At 36.9% G+C, this 21341-nt stretch overlaps 1 protein-coding gene and 1 pseudogene across 1 annotated transcript; one reads left to right on the top strand and one right to left on the bottom strand.

Annotated features, from left to right (window-relative positions):
* The first annotated feature begins 776 nt into the window (after window positions 1-776).
* Window positions 777-5852, top strand: LOC141644224 (uncharacterized; annotated as a pseudogene).
* Window positions 5853-6627: 775 nt separating this feature from the next.
* Window positions 6628-21011, bottom strand: LOC141644229 (phospholipid-transporting ATPase 3-like). Its single transcript, XM_074453701.1, has 27 exons — window positions 20417-21011; window positions 18969-19034; window positions 18797-18858; window positions 17990-18071; window positions 17702-17812; window positions 16633-16710; window positions 16355-16451; window positions 15913-16019; window positions 15440-15505; window positions 14800-14921; window positions 14610-14697; window positions 14321-14398; window positions 14117-14233; window positions 13465-13614; window positions 13280-13384; window positions 12686-12828; window positions 12319-12420; window positions 12162-12225; window positions 11863-12075; window positions 10695-10860; window positions 10495-10574; window positions 10126-10365; window positions 8704-8925; window positions 8452-8619; window positions 7877-8239; window positions 7597-7703; window positions 6628-7299 (listed from the first exon to the last, which is right to left on the bottom strand). The coding sequence occupies exons 1-27, from the start codon at window positions 20597-20599 to the stop codon at window positions 6993-6995; spliced, it is 3687 nt and encodes a 1228-aa protein (XP_074309802.1). The 5' UTR covers window positions 20600-21011; the 3' UTR covers window positions 6628-6992.
* Window positions 21012-21341: the final 330 nt, after the last annotated feature.

Here is a 21341-nt window from a genome sequence, read left to right as displayed (position 1 = left end):
CAAATTGGACCAAACCGAACCAATTCAGAGAAATTGAAATCTAATTAAATCTAAACCTCACGTCTACTCGCACCAAAAGCAAATAAATTAAGTCAGGCAAATATCGATCCAAGACTACGATAAAATTAATATTTTTTTTAATTATTATAAGGGCACACATTAATAACCTATATATGGTAATATTTACAATATATTCTCATTAAATATGGTAAAAATGAGAATATACTTGAGTATCTCATGTGAATATGTTGTAAATATTACCATATATGGGTTATTAATGTGTGCCCTGAGAGCACACGTTAGAAAAACCCTTATTATTATAAACATCGTCCCTTTGCAACTAAGAGCATCTCCAATAGTTGAGTAAAAGGACTTGCTTGCAAATTCTTAAAGTTTCAAGGTAGTTGCTCAACCATTGGAGAGCTCCACATAAACTAGCTTAGTTTGAGCAACTAGCTCCATGGAGCTAGTAAGAAAAATGGACCCACAAAGTGATATATCGCCAATTAAATAAATGTATGTGAGTTCATTTAAGCAACAACTCTTATAGCTTAACCATTGGAGGAGTTTGTAGCTTAAAAGTGTTATAGCTCAAAAAGGTGATGTGGAAAGTTAAGCTAGTTGGGTTGTTGCTTACCATTGTGGATGCTCTAACAAGTTACAACAGAAAGTAAGTAAACTCAACTAATTTGTTTTGGATAAGGTGAATTAATCTAAATTTTTATCAACTAACTCTCAATGGCACCTCCATAGCCAGTTAACCACCCCCAATTTGATCACCCTCAATTCAATCAATTGATTCTACCCTCAAACCCTAATTAAACACCCCAAATTTCAATTTTTCCACAAACCCATAAAAACCCATAAAGGAAAATGAGTAAAAATCACATACTCAACTTCCTAATCACATTTATTTTAGGGTTAGGGTTTGGGTTTGGGGATGCAATTAAAGTACCATTTAGGGTTAATGATGTTCTTCCAGTTTTACCCAGAGAAATTTCATGGCCAGTGCTTAATAATTTTCACAGTGCAGTTGATTTATTACCTTCTTTTGTTGGTTCAGTAATTCCTAATACAGTTAGTCTTGCTGAAGACGGGTCGGAGCAGGGTTTAGGGTTTTAGGGTTTAGGGAAAGGAGCTTGCTTTTATTAAAATTCTGCTCAACTTGATTTTATTGATGGTGGTGATCGTGGTTTAGGACTTTAGGTGGTGGTGTTCTTCGTCTTAATGTATGATTCTAATGTTTTTGACTTTTAAAGTTTTGATTTTGATGGTTAATTTGTAATGGTTGTTGTTGTTTTGATTAGTTAGTGTTAGATTATGCCTTGAATCGGTTTGTCTCATTTCGGTTACCCTGCATGGGGTCTGTGGGTTCATATATTGTTCGTGAACCACGTAAATCTCTGTGTTATTTATTTGCGTTCTTTAATTCTTCTTGCACGGGTTATATCAGCTAAGTTGGGGTATGTGTGGGTTTAGTTAGCCTTGCATGGGTTAATTTTGCTAAATTGTTAATGTGATAGAAATAACGCAAAATGGCTCACTTGCGCGGGAAAGTATTAGTTGGGTTTCAGGTGTTTGAGCTTTTGTTGCAAGCTTCAATAGGATGGCTAAGGTAGTAAGTTTGCGTACGTGTGAGTTGTGACTTGCTATATTCCGCGCCTTTGAGGCATTGTGTAATATTATGGAGTTGTCGGTTATATAAGCTCACTAACTGTAGCCTGTGGTTTACTGTTTTGGGTGAGATATTCTACGGAAAGTGTTAGCGTTAGTTGCTAGTTTGTGATTTTTAGTCGCTCTTTCATCTTGTTGGAGTTGATCAGGTGAAATTTGCTGTTTGCTACATTTTATGTTGCACTTCAGAACGTAAGAATTACTGCTGATTTGAGTGTTAATGAGTCTGGGACAGAAAGTTCTCTGCTTTGTAGTGGATTTTATTGATTACAAATCCCGGGTTGTTTAGTTATGCATCAAAGGTTATCTGTTAGTACTCCCTCAATCCAATTTATTGTCACTATTTGATTTTGGTGGTCAAAGGACTCAAAGCATGTCGACTATAACCTTCATTTTCTCACAATATTCAAGACTTACAACTTTTCTAAAATGATAAATTTGAAAATAGCTATTTTGGATTTTGATAAATGAAACATAATCCGTAATTTATACTCTTACATATATCTGGAGAAAGTAATGGCTAAGGTCGAAATAGATTGACCTTATTATGAGTTCTCGTAATTAAGCTAAATAACATACCTAGTACTAAAATGTTTGCGATGTAGTACCCATTCAATGCAATTATTTGCGCAGTTTCATTATGGGTCAAATTTGACCTCATTACACAATGGCAGAGCTATGTACACTTGACCCCTTTTACCCCTCCATTTGTAGGATCCCTTGAGGAAGTTGAGTACAAGATAATGATGCTGTTGATAACACTAAAATGTTGTCGATTTCTTAACTGCTGTTTTTTATTTTTTATCCTCTTACCTTCTTGTTTCTTTGCAGACCTCTGCAGCCCATAGTTGGTCTTGTATGGATCTCTATGTTTTTGCAACTCCATACAGAGTAACATGGGATTCTTATTTTGCCTCTAGTGAGCATACGCTAAAGATTGAATCCTGGGAGGAAGCTGCCGAGTTGGAATATGTATGCTTCAGTTTCTCTGGTCGACTTTCAGTTTGTTCCTTTTATTTGTGTATTTAGATAGACAGATTACGTTATAATTTGCCACGGAGCAGGTTAAACAACATGGAATATCAGTTTTTCTAATGCCATCAGGAATGCTCAGGACACTCCTTTCGTTGGTGGATGTTTTACCTCTGTTTTCCAACACTGCTTGGGGCCAACGTGCTAACCTAGCTTTTCTTACAAAGCACATGGGTGCAACATTCGAGAAGCGTCCTCGGCCTTGGCAGACAACTATTAATCCGGATGACGTCCATTCTGGTGACTTCCTTGCTCTTTCAAAGATCCGTGGCCGTTGGGGTGGATTTGAAACATTGGAAAAGTGGGTGACAGGTGCATTTGCTGATCACACTGCAGTTTGTCTGAAAGATGCTGATGGCAAACTGTGGGTTGCTGAATCAGGGCACGAGAATGAAAAGGTACTAGTTCAACAAATTTGAGGTTGTTTGGAGAAAGTAGAAATAACATCAAGTCTCCTGTGAGATGCCCTAGACGGTCTTGTAACTTAGTGCGAAACCATGTCACATTTAAACTAATCTTAGCACTAGACTTATCTCATATCAAAATTTCTGAAAAAATAAAGGGGATGTAAGCTAGAGGCCTACAGCAGTTGATGGCTACTTTTAGTACATCAGGGGTCGTTTGGTTGCATATAGGAATTTGTATTTCCTAGGAAGTCATAAAACACGTGAATTTGGAATTCATGTGAATTGCAAAAAAATGTTTGGTTGCCATGGAGGAAGTGCAATTCATGTAGGCATTCTAACTTCCGTTTTCTATCTTTTGATCTTCATGGTTTGCTGGATTTAATTGATATATTGTATCTACATTTGTCCCTTTGGTAACACAGGGTGAAGAGGTTATTGCGATTGTTCCGTGGGCTGAATGGTGGGAGCTTGCACTACAAGACGGTTCTAATCCAGAGATTGCTTTGCTTCCCTTACATCCCGATGTCCGTGCAAAGTCTAACTCAACTGCTGCTTGGCAAACCTTATGGTTACCATAACATGATATTTAGTTGGATTGATACCATAAGCGACAATTTTCCTCCTCCTCTTGATGCTCACTTGGTATCCTTCTTTTACCAACTAAAAACTAAGAACTTGTCATTTGAAATTGATTATCGTAGTTGTCCTTAAAATTTGGCGAAATCATTAGTACATTTCTAACTGAGAATGATGCAGGTCATTTCTGTCATGTCGAAGTGGACTGACTACAGCCAGATTATGCAGCAAATATGTGGAATGAAGCTCTAAATAAAAGGCTTGGAACTGAGGTATTCATGCAATCACTCCCTCGAAAGGAAAATAGAATACTTGCAAACTTTGGCAAAAATGACTGGCCGTGAGTCAGTGAGTGAATTTACTCTAGCTGTGAATAGTAGGAGCGTCAGTAGTAAACTTCTCTGAACAATGGATCTGCAGGAATCCAAACTTCGAAGGCACAAATAGTAATGTTGGGTTGGAGGCCGAAATGGAAAGAAATTCACAAGTTAACAAAAAAAATATAGTATATGCCACAAGTTCGAACCTGTAAACTCCTTGCTGAATAATGTTAATACCCTCCCTCAATATGGTAATTTTCTCAAACTAGCCGAGCAAAAATATATACTCCATTGTTTTTCAGTGGCGACAAAATGGTAAAAAAATAATGATAGCAATGATGCTCGACTGCCCCTTATTATCAAAGTTATTGCTGATTACCACTGAAACGAGCCGTCTCTTTTTGGGAAGAAATTTCTGTAGCCATCTTTTGGGTGGGCGTGTTTACTCATATGCACCTCCAAAGTTTGCCCGCGTCCTGAACAACTAGATAGGGGTTATGGCCTATAGTGATGTTTTTCATTTTTCCTTTTCTATTTTGTTTGCATTTTGAGGTGTGCGTTCACCCATGCACGGTTCTAAAGGATGATTCATGTCAGCCGACCCCAAATCATTTTGGGATTAAGGCTCTGATGTTGTTGTTGTTGTTTGGGAATGAGTTGTGCAACAACTAGGCGATCCTTTAAATCTGTAATGACTTTAAGAAGGTAAAAAAGGCTTATGAGTGTAGTCACAAAGTTAAATGTGATTTCCATAGAGTATCGTGTCTTAGCTATGTACTGCTCTACTGCAACATCACCAAATTTTAGAAAACTACGCTTTTTTATTAGGAGTTTTGACTGGTTGGGTTGCCGTGATCTAATTTATTTCCCTGAACTTGTTTTTTCAGGGTTTAGATTTGTATGGAATTCTTGCGGAAACTGAAAACTGAGTCATATCATTTGATCAATTGCTAACTATACCCGAGCAAGACGATTGGGTATATAGTGATGGTAAATCGACAACATGTGTTTCCTTTATCCTTTCAATGTATAAAGAGGCAGGAGTCTTTGGTCCACTGTCTAGCTCCATCCAAGTGACGGAATTCACTGTAAGTTCCCTGTTTCCCATATTTAGTGTAGTCTTGTAGTCTAGGTACGTGGCAGTTCCCGTGACATAAGATTATTATAACTACCGTCTTACATCTTAGTGCCACTCTCTAACCTTTAGTTAGACAATGAGTCTAGCATGACACAGACTTGCGTGAGAGACACTGAGACCAGACCAACACATCGATATGCAAAATGCAATTCTCCCTCCGTCTCATTCATTTGTTACCTTATATATTCTTTGTGAGGGGTATTTTAATCAAAGATAAACAAATGATTGAGACAAACCGACAAAGGGAGTAGTTTTTTAATTATAGAACTCATTGGTTGTCTGATTGTCTCACATGTAAGACCGTCTCCGGTAATTTTTCTGTGATAATTAGAATTTGTGGGTTAGTCTCACATATGGAAGTGTCTTAATTGGTGGTTTTGTGCTCCTTTAGTTTTTCTTTTATGACACCTGTTGGAACAAAACTTTCAGATACGGGACGCTTATATGCTGAAAATTTTCGAGAACAATGGGACACGCTTGCCAAACTGGTGTAACACCGAGAATGGACTTCTCCCGTTTTGTCAGATTCTCGGAGAGTATCGCATGGAACTCACAACACCATAGAACCTTACGCTTACAACAACAATAACAACATTAGAGCCTTAATCCCAAAATGATTTGGGGTTGGCTGACATGAATCATTCTTTAGAACTGTCCATGGGCGAACGCATATGAATGAGAATTGTTCGTCCTTTCCTCCACATTATCAAAGGCCTCTAAATTGTTAATGTCGTGTAACAAGCCGTATTTGATGTTCTGATTCTTGTGTTTGTACAAATTACGAATCACACGTCCTCTTGTTATATTGTAGCATTGTCCAAGTGATATCGGCCTGTTAGCGTTCTGTAAATAGCCGAGACAGTTATGTGAAACAATAGTTGTTTTGAAAAAAAGACTATTATTAACCTTCAAATCTCCAATGATTGATAACGCGCTCGCTCTTTTTTCTTATTTTATCCTACTGTTCTTGTTAAGCCGACTTCTTACAAATTCACACCACTTCCAATTCGATTGTCTTCATGAAGACAATTATACAAGGGTTTGGCTTAGTATAATGGTACCACCGCAAAGCTTGTTTTAATATGTTGGAATTGTTCGGAGTATTGGCTATTGCAAAGACTAAAGACGGGGTAAAACTTGACATCAGGGAAAAAACAAAAAAACTAGGAAACAATGTAACTATGGCTGATCCATGCAAATTTGTACTACTGTTAAATTTGATTCATGTACATTATTTTCTCTGTTCCATTGAATTCTTTACGTTTGCTTTGTGAGCAGTATTCATAAGTGAGGGAAATGTTCAATACAATTCTAATATACTTATAATATAAAAGATAGTTATGTGAGATTTTGTTTGAATTGTCTTGCCGAATGCATTATGAATATCAAACTTTTATAATTTTTAGTAATATGTAATTAAAGATATAAACAAAAGAAAACGAGTATTAATAAACATATAAAGCAAACGTAAACAATTCACTGGAATGGAGGAAATATAATTTAAAAAACGCTGAGAGCTAATCTATTGTACCCACCGTATAATTTTAAATAATTTTTTACAATCGCATAGCCCATTCTTATTCCTAAATGGCTAAATCTCAAAATAGGCTAAACCAAAAACGTAAGCCTCAGCTCAATCAATGGGCTTTTTAAGTTAAAAGAGAGAAGAGAACTGTTGATATTATATACTCCCTACGATTCTTGAGAATTGCCCATTTGATTAAAATAGTCCTCACAAATCTTAAAAAGTGGAGCGATTCTGAAGAATCAGAGAGATTAGCACATTCCAGTCAATTTGCGAGATTGTTTTTTTTGTACAGAGTGACCGATGTAACAAAAGAGTAACTATTTTTTAGAGGGTTTTGTGCGTGTTTTCGCCATTGCAGCCCTTTTGGCCACGTCCCATGGCTTTTGAGGAGCAAAAACACCGACCTGGGCAGCAAAGAACGACTCGTAACCAGGTGAATCAAATGCGAAACCAGTGTGCTTCGATCTCTGAGATGGAAGTTGAGATATAGCGTAGCTTCGTGCCTCTTCCGGAGTGAGATTACTTTGTATCTCAAGATATTGCGCCCTTGTATTGTCTTCGGGTTCATACTGGTGAATTTCTTGTATTATTTGATAGTTATATGGGAAAAACCATCTCTGTAGCCTGAAATACAACATTGACTGAAAAGTTAGACAAACGAGTGCAATGCTAACAAATGGGTTACAATACCCGAAAGCAGTACATGCATTCAACTGTGCATAATAATAAGCAGCTGAAAACCGAGGTTGCAAATTTGCAACATTTAGAAAGTTCAATAACCCGCATGTAAGCTAGTAAAATCACGGAGATGTGATAATTACGACATTGGTTCGAAACTTGTCAATATCAAATCCCCGCGACCCATTCTGGATATTTCGTACAAAAAAAAAAAAAAAACAATTCATGACGAAAACTCATTACCCTTGGTAAAGGAAGTCCCCAATGAGAGCAACGATGGGAACAAGAATTAATGCAAGATAGAAGTATGGGGTACTCATCAAGACAAATATGACGTAGTATATATTCTCCTGCATTGAAACAAGTAACAGATTAATTACCGGGGAAGTAGCAAATGAGCCCCAAAGGTTTGGTCTTATGTGCAAATTACAAGAAGCAAACTGTGTGTTTATGGGAACGCATGTTCTTAGGGGTATGTTCATTATATGTGCAGCATGTGACATTTATTAAGAAAATGAATAACCTGCCGATCACCATTAGTCATGAAGCCAGAGTAACCGAATATGAAAAGGAACCACGCTATAATGCTTCCCCAAACACTAATATGATGCCACCTCGTAATGCTGTTACAGCACAATAGAAGACGTATATTGACAGTGATGACAACACAGGTGAATGTCATTGTGCTTATATCCCACAAACCAAACATCTTGCCAGCTGATGTTTGAGGCCTAGAACCAGATGTTGTCACAAAAAAGAAAAATATCAGCGATTGATAGACAGAGAAAAAGGCCCACACGCCAACCTCTCTCCAATTAAAATAGACGTTTTTTAATCCTTCCATGTAGAGTTGAGGGTATTTCTTCGAAAGTGATGCACCAACATCCTGGAAAATGAAACAAATAGTAAACTCAAGCGAATGTCCAAGATTCAGTATTTCAGTATTTAAAAGAACTCGAATGAGACAATCTCTCAAGTGAGACCAGCCCAAATGTTTATGTAATCCTCATTTAACAATAGGGTTAACCATTGATGGGTTGGTCTCTATGTGAAACCGTCTTATATAAGTTTCTGTCAAGATAAGGTAGAATGTAGGACCTTGTCAAATAGTCCAAGCATAAGCACAGGCAAAGATGTGAAAAAGACATTGTAAAATGCTTGAAACCAATCATCATAATATCTCTGACCAGAAAACCCAGCTAGGAGGGTGAACCAAAATTGAGTCAGCGTAAAAGTAAGATTTTTGTAGAAGAAGTATAACACCACCTGCAAAAAGAACCCTTAGTTTGTATGCTGTCTATTGCAGAGGGCGAAAAGTATCATTCGCTGAGTTATGTGAAATTTGCGGACCTTGCATATTCTTATATATGACCATCTTCCATGTACAAGTAGCAACTCGGTGAGAAAGCGAAACTGTGCAATTGCAAAATCACTAGCCATAACAGCTTGCATGCCTTCCAGCCCACTGATTCCGACACCAACATGAGCTGCTTGAATCATACTAACATCATTTGCTCCATCGCCAATACTTAGTGTTATTTTTTTTGCACCTTTCTTCACCAGACTTGTTACCTTCATATATGCACAAACACTTTAGTTCTGTTACGATGTATAAGTATGGAAAAAAATTCTGCAACGGTCAACAGTCAGCAGGCACTGACATAAGACGAACAGCATTGATAATCATTTGAGAGAATTTCTGTTAAAATATTCTGGAATTGTGTTAGAGCTTCAACACCTTGAAAGTGCGAAAAATAAGATTGAAGTGTCTCATTTAGATTTCAAAAGGAGACATAACTTGAAAAACATAGCACACAACTGACACAAGCATCATTTTCAGGCCTAAGTATTTTCAAAAGATTACATAATATCTGATAGGACTGTTCATAGGCACACATCTTTAGTTGCATAAGCAACAACCAGAGACTCCAAAAGTACGGAGTAGACTATGCATAACTGAGGAAGGGGAATATACATGTCAGGTAAATTGTAGCGCTTCATTGACAATACAAATTATAGATTATACAATTTCCACTACACTTTTTGAAACCTAAATAAGTTAGCCATATCCTATTTTCTTTTTTTAATCCAAATGAGTGAGAGATGAAATGTGTATTCAGGAAATTTCTTCTACCAGTATTACTATTACCAAAACAAACAAACTTAAGCTTTATACTTAAGCACCCTACCACATTCACATACCAAGTAGCTTTATAGCTGACAGAGAGCTACAATGACAAAAGAGATCCCTAACAAACTCAACTCTGAAGATTAGTATCTCCTTAGTCTGTTATAATAACCCAAATTATTTGTTTTTTCACGGCATACTTCATCGTTAAACATTCCAGACCCGTCATCAATATACTTGTCATTTGCAGCATAACAATATTTAGAGATATACCTGCAGTCCGTTTACACTTATTAATTTGTTACAAAGAAAAAACTTGTGAAATTGTTGTGGTTAAAATATAAAAAATAGCCAAGCACCGCAGAAATGATTTTAATCAAGAGATACATCTAAAGGAGAGAGAGAGGCATTATCAGTTTATCAATTATCATGTCCCCACAATAATATTTGTGATTGATTGCCCAGGAGAAGAGCTAAACACACGACGAGAGTAACACACACATCACAACTCATAATTACTCTTTTTGGTAAAAATACAGAAACAAAAAAAGGAGCATTGAAAACTAAAGATTTAGAAAAATAGGGATGCAAGCTATCAAATCATCTCATAAAACAAATTCAACATTCAATTGCCATTCACTGACCTGTGCTTTCTGAAGAGGAGAAACCCTACAGCAGACTACGGAGGTACAATTTAAGCTTAGATTCAAAAGAATTCCACGTAAGCTTGGATCTAATGCATACATTAAACATTTCCCATCTATTATAAGTGCTATCTTTGGTCCAGATGCAGTACGGAGAATTTGCTGGGCTTCATCAATGCTACTCTTCAGTTGAGTTTTCACAGCATCACTGATAAAACGAGCAGTTTCTACTGGGTCACCCTAACACAATGTAGCATCTAATAGGTAAGATAAAAAAAAAAAAAAAAAAAAAGGCGACCTCCAAGAAAAGGGAAGTCGGCATCTCTAAAGATTCAAATTATTTAAATGAAGCTCACAAATGTCTCTTACCCTCTCTTCAACTTCTCTAATATCATCTGTTTCCGAAGTGACAATGAACTGCTTCATGTCATTGTTGATCAAGTTACATGCTGCAGAAAGTTAAATATTTAAGGCTGGTTTTGCATATAAGATAAGCCACGGGCAACACACCCACCCCCCATCCCTTTCTCCTCATATACGACACAATGTATGAAGAAAGCAGCACTAACCATAAGCAATATTAATTGCCGTTTCCATTTTATCCCCCGTCAGCATCCAAATCTTAATTCCAGCCCTTGCTAAAGTCTCTATGCAAGCTGGTACTCCTTCTTGAAGCTTATCTTCAATAGCTGTGGAGCCAATCAAAGTAAGATCCTTTTCTATAACTTCAGCCACCTGCAGCACTCCAGCATAAAAAGTTGATGTTGAGAACATGCATTAGACAATTTAGCAAGTCAACCTGATTTATTCAATCACATTTCTAACCAAGGAATAGGCCAAGTCAGAATAGGAAATAAAGGACTAAAACTACTCTGACTTGTATCACAAACTACCAATGCTACAAAAATTTTCAAAACAGATTCTCATTTCAAAGGACACTAACACATGTTTGAGAAGTATTTTTTAGGCATAGGGCTGTAAGCAATCCGGTTTCGAGCCAGGTAAGAGTAACACCACAAGGACTGTCAGGCTCTCCTTCCTGAGAGTTAGCAATATAACACTGTTGCATTCTCAAGGCTCGATTATGTGGTTAAGATAGATCAACTCTCCACAATTTATTCAACTATTTAAGTGCTCAAGAGCCAAGGGCTACCACTTTGAGAAGTTTACATGCTCAGAAATCTATCAGATAAAAAATGACCCAAAAATTGCAGCAGCCAAAGCCTTTTACAGAAGTATTAACTGACAATCTAACAAACTTGAGGAATGAAGCAAGAGACGAGAGTTAAGGCACCCAGAAAAGGGGGAGAATGCAACAGATGCAAGTACACCCCATGAACTCTGCAATCAAGAATTAGTAAAATTAGGAGAGGGATGTGCTACCGTAGACCCTACCTGTACATCTGCAAGTCTGCAACGCAGTGTCAAAGTAGTCCTTTTTTTACCCTGATAGACTATTAAATTTGCGCTATATTGATCCAAAAATGGAAATTTACACATCATGACTTACTTCACCCTTGCTAAATACAATCGACTAGATAAAATGGTCCACTAAAAGAGAAACATCATCTTGTACATATAAAGCACTTAAAAGGAAACAGTTAAACCAAGTCATAGAAAAGTGAGGTTCATGTTCAATATATTAGAAAGTAACTGGCTTAAATCATCACATCCCAATGAGATTATGGGGAACATAAAAAAAATCTTGGACTCACTGAAGTACGGATAAACAAATACCTCATCCAGCTTCTTTTCTCTGTCTCGCAGAGAAGATTTTGCCTGAATAAATTTCTCATTCCATGTCTCGTACATGTCTTCATTCAAATTCCTATAGGCCAGACACAGTGTGCGTAACCCAGATGATCCAAATTCTTCCAAGTGCTCCCTAGTTGCATTTTTCAGACCATCACCGCCTTCACCCAATCGTTCATATATCACATTATCAGCACCCTAGGTGACAACAAGAACATAAGGCCTTAGCCCAACAAAAATATTGGATTGCCTCACGGAAAGCTAAAGAGCTGTTGAAGCAGTACCTTACAGTATAAGACAAGTCTACCATCAGGATACCGGCATATAACAGATTGGCGCTTCCTTGTACTGTTTAAGAACCATAAAGGAGAGCTTAATACTATGGTACAAACAAGCTTTGGAAAGCAGAAGATTCAAACCAACTGACATATATAACCTCACCTATTAAATTCGAGGACATTGAGAATTTCATATGGCACATCCTCAACATTACCCATCTTCTCTACATGTGACTCACGAACATAAATTGTTGTTGGTGTACGTCTGAGAAAATAATACACGAAGCAAACAAGAAGATGTCAGGGTTTCAAAAGTCTGAAGTAGAAAAATTAACAGGCTATGTGAACCCAAAACTGCTTCAGCATGTTTCAGACAATATTGTTTGACTTCCCTCCAAAAAAAAATTGTTTGACAAAATAGAGTCAAACAAGCCGAGAACCAAGATCTGGTTCTACAAAAAAAAGGCTGATTTGTGGAACATTTTTATGAGTCCCCCACGTATCGCAAATATAATAGTATAGAGTGCAACCTGTAAAAGAAAAAACCAAAATTCTTAGCAGCCGCAACTAGAGCTGCTTCATCCGGCGAAGCTGCCTGATAAACAATCTTCTCAGGGGACTCATCCCCTTCAGGAAGCACTGTGTGGCATATTGCAAGGCACCTGAAAAACTCCTAAACCACAGAGACGAGAAATAGATATCAAGAAAATGTCGAACGAAATATATTAGCTCACAAAGTCACAGGTAATCTCATAAACAAATAGCACAGCATTACTTTTTCCCAAGAAAATAGAGCTCATTAAAGTGGTAAAGTCACTTCTGGCAAAATAATACAGAATTGAAGTTGGGGAAACTGCTTAGTTTCACTTCCTGGTGAGCTGATGGTGTCTTATTCTAACTGCATTTAATTTTTATTACTATTTTGCAATGTCTTAGTATAGTTTTTTTTCCCACATCCAAAAGAAACCAATATTACCTTAAGAGAATAAAATTACTGATTTGATGTTCCGACTTCCGAAAGAGTAAGAAGGGAAGTTAAAAACCAATTCTAATCCTCAAATAAACAACACTATCAAAACAATACTCATAATTCAGTTCAAATGTCAAGCACATTGTCAAATTACCTTACACATATCAGCACATGGCTCATTTCTCCATGCACCACGCATAAGTCTAGCATCGTCAAAGTTAAAGCCCTTCTCATGAATTGCAGTAGCTGACTTTTGCATCTAAAGCAGATTCATAGAATCAAGAAGATGAAGGCAAAGCAGGCGAAAGGGTCGAAAAACTCAGAATTTGGATATCAAACCTCTGGGAGTTTGGTGCCAATGCGCTCAGCCACACCCCTCTCGATTTCAGTGATACCAGTTCCGTAGACTTCTCCTCCAATTGAGCATTTAAAAAACTCCATTAAATTTTGAGTCAGGGTACCTGTTTTATCAGTAAAGATATATTCCACCTGTAATGAATGATAAAATCTAACTTGCTCAGAAACTCATTTGGTTAGCCATAAGGATGGGAAGGAAAGAGTTCAGTTATGGATTAAAAAGATTTTGACAAACAAAAGCCAATGTGATCACGTAAGACAACATTATATCTGAATTATCAGCAAAATTTAATGTGGGGTCGCATGATACGTTGGGCTTTTTTTAGGCTATCTCACTATCTCGCTTGAGACGATTTCTTATCTTTTCCTTGCTTGATTTACAAAGCCTTTTGACACTATACTTAGATTTTTTTTTAAAAAGGCGACCCCATAAACAGAAAGACATCCTAAATTTAACGGCAACACCCTAAATAATGCTCTTAAGCTATACTGGTAATCTTATCTATAAAAGGTTAAAATCAAGAAGAGATAAGTTTTGATTCGGACTAAGCATATAGCTCCACTTAGATTTTAGAGTCAACTTAAATAATATCGTACAGATAAGAAATCACCATAAAGAGTCAAGACCACATACCTGTCCAAGTTCTTCATTCAAATTTGAAGTCCTTGCCAATGCAGGTGTGTTTGACTCAGCATGGTACATATCTAAATCATTGTTGATGAACTTAATAGATTGTATAAATTTAATCCCCTGGAATACAGAAAAAGTTGGTCTTAGTCAATATCAAACGACAGTGAGTGTAATACCGGCACGTCGTCATCAGATAATAAGATCTACCTCAATGGAAACATAAAGTGATATAGGGATGACAGTAGAGAACAGAGTGATGAGGGTAAACATAGTCAAGATAACCACCTGAAACCATAGAAAAGAAGAGTTACAGCACTCAACAACAAAGCACAGCACTCAACAACAAAGCATTAATTCCAAAAGGAAAAGTAAGAAATAATTTATTAAATTATAAAGGCATGAGGTAAAACAATGTGCAACTATGAGTCTATGAGCATGCGAGCATTAAATCTTTTACCAAAACAAGCATCATACAGTTTTAAAGTATAAATCATACCACAAATCTACTACTGGGATCAAACTGGCGCTCAGCCACTTTTCCTTCGAGTCCCAAATAGAAATACTTGCGGTCTATGAACAAGCCACTAACAAATTCAAAGAACGTAAATTATCAGTGAATGTTAAAATAAAATAAATAAATAAATAAACACTTGAAACCCAAAAGGGGAATTAGCTTCTTAAGACACCTGCCAATGGATCCAATGAGGCACAACAAAAATAAAGTAGCAAATAGAGCAAGAATCAGTTTGTCAAGCTTCCTTTCTAGTGTACTTCTTTTCGATGGAACATTCATAGTATTCATCATAACCTGTGAGTCAAACCAAAAGAGAGATGAATATATGAAACAGGCAGAAGAGCATACAGTTTTACGAAGACAATTGCATACTTTCCTATGGTAGATAGTCTCCACAATATTGTCAGAAATATATTCACAATTTCTACACTCCAGCAAGACCAGGTTTACATGAACAGATGCAGTATCATGGTACCGGATTCCTCAAATCCCATCGAATCAAAAATCGATTCCTAAGTATTTCATATTACGACATTATTTTTTCGGCTCGAAGTATATGTATTACATTATAAAAGACGCATAATATGCGTATCATGTATTCGTATCACAGAGTACTACGAATCAGGAAACCATGTGCAGTACTAAAAACAGGATCAATATTACCAAAAAAAAATATAATGATCTGGCATTGGGTGGGTGTATACAGTCTCACTAAAAAAAGACCATGTTTGCCTATATCTGATAGACCGCTGATAAGCAATACAAAGAGTACCTGCTACTTCAAAATAAATTAGATTTGACATCAAGCATACCTTAGTTTCGTGCCCGGTATATATCACAGCTCCAACAATGTACTGAGTGTTTCTAAGACTGCAACCCTTATCAATTGCAAACAGAGAGAGTCAATGTACATGTCACTAGTTGATAATATAATTGGAAAAGGATGGGGGAGCTCGATAATGGGTGAAAGTCAGGATTTAGGTAAGACCGTCCTAAGATAAGTTAGGGTAGGAAATAAGAAGCGAAAGGGATTCACAGGTTCAAGGTGAGCACTAGATTTTTCTCGTTACATAACCTTAAATTACACATCTTACCATAACATACTGTAGGACGGTCTTTACCCATAACTTGCTCTATGTGAAAAGAAGGTTATGCTGTGTCAAAATACATTAATCAGACAAATATCCTAGCATGACCAGTAGGTCCATAGCTGATTGAAATAGCTGGAAGCTATGGTTTTAAAACAAAAAAAGAACAGTAACAGATCAAGTAGATCAGGTCATACTCTCAGTAAAAGCTGGTTCGGTGAGAGAGGTAGTGTCTGCTTTTGAAAAATCAGGTTTCCAGTGAAGGTATACAACGAATTATTAGCCTGTTCGCATTCTACTTCACCTGCATAAGTAATCAAGAAATAACAAAATAAGCAAGCAGAGAACCAAATATGAAGGCAAAAACCTAGAATAATAGGGCTAGAGGATGCCCCCAAGCTCCACCAAAAGGTCCAAAACCAGCTGAGATTTAATTATTCTACAAATTAAAAGCATCAGTGGAATACATCCAAACAAATAACAATCAACATCCTTCCTTACAGTCCACGTATTGAAGCTCAAAGTCACCATAGTATTATGGATCTATGAATCTATATCCTATATATTTTACCATAGTGAGAATGCATTTGGAATCTTTAAATAATCATCATTTAAAGTGCTCAGTTGACAGGAAGGGACCTTTAAACTCAAATGCCTTATCTGGAGTCAAATAATCCCATGTCTTTTCTGGTGCTTTTCGGATCTTCAAATTTGTTTCACCATCTAGATTTGACGTCTGCAACACAAAGTAGAGATATAAATGTACTGAATTTTAAAAAAAAAAAAAAAAAAAAAAAAAAAGCATTTCAACACCCCTGCCATTTTTTCTTAACAGACCAATAAGGCTAGGACCTAGGAGTAACACAGATCCTTTCAATTTAATAGAATAAAGTACAGTAAATTTAATGTTCAGGGACCTCAATGTAACACACGCCATCTGGATTTGTGCTAGCAAGAAAGAGAATATCTGCTGGGAAAAATCCATCTTGCTTGACCTGCAAAGATACAAGGTGAGCATTTGAGCAATACAATGTCATGAACTAATATATGATTTTCAACCCCCATATTTTGGACATATTAATCACGTAAGCAAATTTAGTAGCCGCTTAACGTCAGAAAGTTTCAAAGGTCATCAAGGAGCAGAGAGCAATAGCACCATTGCGCAACATTGTGCATGAACCAATTCTAAAATATTGTGTACTTTCAAGATTCTCCTCGGTATTCAATATTCTCTAAATAGTAAGACTAATGTGGACTGCACCTGAGAAAGATAAAAGAAAATCTAAACAAGAGTAGTATGACGACAGGCAGGGCACAATGTTTACAGAATTTAGTAATAGGAAGAGAAGGCCCAACAGGCAACAGCAAGAACAGACAAAACCACACAAGCATTAAAAGTAATTAGAAGAAAATTAAAACAACACATAAAATGAAATTCTGAAGTGATCTGGAAACATAGCGGCCGACAGATCAAAAAAATTGCAGGAGAAGATAACTTCTTCTGTCAAAAACTGAACTTGGATAGATATCCAGGTCCACAGTACACGTTATAAAATTTTAACTAAAAGGAAAAATAGAACTCTAACCATAGACAGGTCAAACAACTACTAAAAGAGAGTGGTGGGTGTAATAACATGAAAGGCAACAGATAAATTTATTGCACATCCAACTTTGGCAACTCTAGATATTCCCATTAAACAACATACAGCCAATTAGCCAAATATATCTAAACCAAAATCCTTTGTGCTGTGTAGATGTGCCTCAAATCCTCACTTTTGATCCATTTAACTACAGTTCTGACAAGCTTCTAGTGACAGTTTGACACACTTCTGAGGAATATCCAGGACTGTACTACATGAAATCTAGATCAGAGTGGCAGGAATCCAACAAAAGATCAGGCAGCCCTTTTCTTAACGCAAAGTTTTCTTAACACAAAGTAAAAAATGAAATAAGCAGCATGATATTATCAAACTACTGGATACTCACTCGAACAATGTCGCCAACTTGCAATCTTTTCCAAGGAATACTTTCCCACTTCTCTCCTTGCAAAATCTCTATAGGGGAATTATTTATCGACAAATCATTCTGAAATCGCTTCTGTTAAAGATTAAGCAACAGCTAACTGAGTTAATTCAGGTGCTAAGCCAGCAGGAAATCAAAATATAATTAAAGAGAACGGGCAAATGTGGAGAAGGGACTTCCTCTGTAAAAAATCGGCAACAACAACCACGATAAATAAAAATTGACCCTCATAAGATCTGACAGTAGACATACCCAGTCCTCAAATGCCTCTTTCACAAGAGATATCATAAGCACAACACTAAGGGGCACCACATTTGTTAATGGACTGACTGGACTGCATCAAACCAAAAAAATTAGTCATAAATAACTTAAATACAATGCAGACTTAAGATTACTTTATAAACTGTCAAACAAACTAACACTTGCGCATCATGTACCAAAATCAGGACTCAACAAACGCAAAAGCTAGGACCGCGAGGGAGTTGAGAGAGCCCATGAATATATGTTCGAATCAGTGAATGACATGAGACAGCCCATGAATATATGTTGGAATCAGAGAACGACATATAAAGTAAGTGATCGTTTCAATGATTTTAAGATGACAACAAATTAAGAAATGCTATGGATCAATCAATATAGATGAACATTTAAGCCAAGAGCTCACACGAGAAAACATCTTCCAAATTGGACCATTTTGCCAATTGGAAAAAGTATACTAGTTTTCTAGATTTTTCTTGTGGATGGAGAGGACTAGAGGAGGATATAAAGATGAATCCTAAAATCCATTAAAATTAATCAGACAATGCACAACAGTATAATATAAAAGGCACCAGATACTTGTTTTTGACTTTTTTCTACAAGAAAGTTTCATTAAATTGAATGTTGAAAATGAGAAGAAAGAAGTTATGTCATTGAATAAATAACAAATATTTCCAATTCAGTTGGTGGAAAGTAATAGGGATCCAATCCGTTGCTTTACCCCTAAGAGAAAAACAACCCTGCTCCAAACATATTCCCAAGAGAAAATGATCTGATTTAGCACAGGTGAACAGTAAATACCTCATAGGTGTCCATGATAAAATGGAGATCATAAGGAAATATAAGTTTGCTACCCGTCTGAACTGTCATAGAAAAAAATTGAACTTCAAGTTCAGTTGATGACAATAAACTGGACCTTGTTAACAAGTCCAGAAGAAATAAATTCTTCATTTCTAGTGCATTGAAAGTATACCTGTTCAAATAGCCCTTTAGGTAGAAAAGTAAGAACATTGTATTTTGTAGTTGATACAGAATTTTCCTGAAAACATCAAGCAAAAAGGGTCTAAATGAAAACCGGCAGGTTAAATAAGTTCGCGACATTTGCATCACTACTATAAGTTGTCTGCTTCACAAAACCATCTAATCTCTACCAACGTAAAAACCCTTCCTCTCTCCCTTTCCCTCCCCTCCCCTCCCCTTCCCCTCCAAGACTCAAACATAGTACCCAAACGATACTTAAAAGATGGAACAATGATAAAGATCTCATTCACCTATAAAACAGTAAAATCAGAACTTCTTTTCTAACATTTGCATCCCATCTATTTTCCTCATCAACGGTTTAATAGAACAAAACATAAGTGCTCGAAGAAGTGGGCGTCATCATTTGCCTCAAAAAAGGTCCAAAAAACGGCAGATGACCCTTCCCCATGGTGAACATTGATTTGTTTACCAATTTAGGCATACTTATAGAGTTACAAAGCCGGTATAACTTCACGAAGAGGACAAGAAAGCAAATTATTTCATAAACCTAATCTCTGCACTAAAAGCACCTTCACAGTACTTAAGTTGTTTAGGGAATATGTCGAGATATCATAATCATGCAATCCGTTCCACAATATAATCATTTATTATCTATGGTATTAATCTAATATATCACATACCCTAATTAGATTATGTCAACCCTCACATAAAACACTACATAACCAAGGTACAAGATTATGTGAACTTGTATTCACTCACAAAGATCAAGCACGCGACTACCTCCAAGGTACAAGATTATGTGAACTTGTATCCCAACCATTCATAACCAACCTAAGACATACTCCCTCTATCCCGGTCATTTGTTGTCCTTTTCCATATTTGGGTGTCTCAGTGAATTGTTGTCCTTTCTATTTTAAGAATCAGTTAGTCTTGCTGAAGACGGGTCGGAGCAAGTGACGGATAATGTCACTCACAAAACGGATGGGGGGACAAGGTGGGGGCACCCCCATGTGCTTCCCTCTCTCCTCTATTTGGGTCATTTGTGAGGGAAAATGGTATCCGTCACTCCAAAGTGACGGATACGTGCCGTCACAAATGAGATTTTGTGTTTAAGAATAAACTTGATGAACAATTTGATCATTCACACTCAATTTGTTCCACTTGTCATTTAGTAATTGGTTCATTTCTCTTTCCTTGGTCTTTGTGGCAAAACCAAAGGACAACAAATGACCGGGACGGAAAGTACTATATTTCGCTTACAAAGATCAAACACGCGACTACCTCCAATCATCATAACAACTCCTCCTTAACAAACTACTTCCATTATGTCAATATACCGTCTTAAACTTAAAACGGTCTCAAATAAGATTCCGCATTCCGAACATTTCCAAATCCTAAACAAATATCAACAATTGCATGTAATAAAAAAAAAGTATAAACCTTGAATCGAGCGAGAGAGTTGGCGTCAGGTTCATTGCAATAAATCGTACGGTGAGTTGGAGCCTGAGGCTGAACTCGGCCGAGTCGAACCGTCCGAGGCGAAAGAGGTGTACGATTCGACACGGACGAGTTACTGCTAAACCCGGATCTTGTCGACGATTGAGCCCTGTCCCATCCCGCCATATACGTGAAACCTCAATAACCGCCAATTAAAATACACTTTTTCGCTTTTCTTACGTCTTCGGAAAGCATCTGTGACGAGGGGATTATTCGCTGTTATCGAGCGTGATTACATACATTCAGGTATTTTTTTTGTTTCGGCAATTTCGTCGTTGGTTCGCCTGCTTGTCGTAGGGGGGAACGGATGGATATTCGGAAGTATTTTGGGAAGTTGGCCGTTTGAATTTAATTTAATATAATTAAAATCGGTTATAAAATTCTTAAAAGAGATTAATTAATTAGATTATTTGTCTTACATGAGACCATGTCTCAATAAGAAAATGTAAATAATCTCTAATCGAGTATTACGTTTTTGTAGTTCTAATTTGACTAATGATCAAGTTTTTGTTCTCACACTTATGCATAAATGTGTGACAAGAGTTTGGGTTCGATTTTCACTTCTAATATTGTGCGCTCATTTAAAAAAATAAAAAATAAAAAAAAAAAACTATACAGACGCATTATGATAGGCCGTCATTGGGTGGCATTGAGATTGAGTGTCACCCTCTCACATACATCATTTATTAAAGGGTCCCCACTTATTGAATGCTGAGATTAGTTGTTATCCGGTGACACTAACTCATTTTCCTATACCGAGTATATAAAGAACAAATAGAGGATCGTAGCTGGTGCCTGGTTTTATACAAAACGTTTTTATCATGTACAATGCGAGCCAAAGTTGCATCTAACTTGCTGCTCAACTGCC

The sequence above is a fragment of the Silene latifolia genome, chromosome 2 (assembly GCF_048544455.1).
Source record: "Silene latifolia isolate original U9 population chromosome 2, ASM4854445v1, whole genome shotgun sequence".
Taxonomy (NCBI): domain Eukaryota; kingdom Viridiplantae; phylum Streptophyta; class Magnoliopsida; order Caryophyllales; family Caryophyllaceae; genus Silene; species Silene latifolia.
The sequence above is the reverse complement of the archived record's forward strand: the minus strand, read 5'-3'. Positions and strand labels throughout refer to the sequence as shown.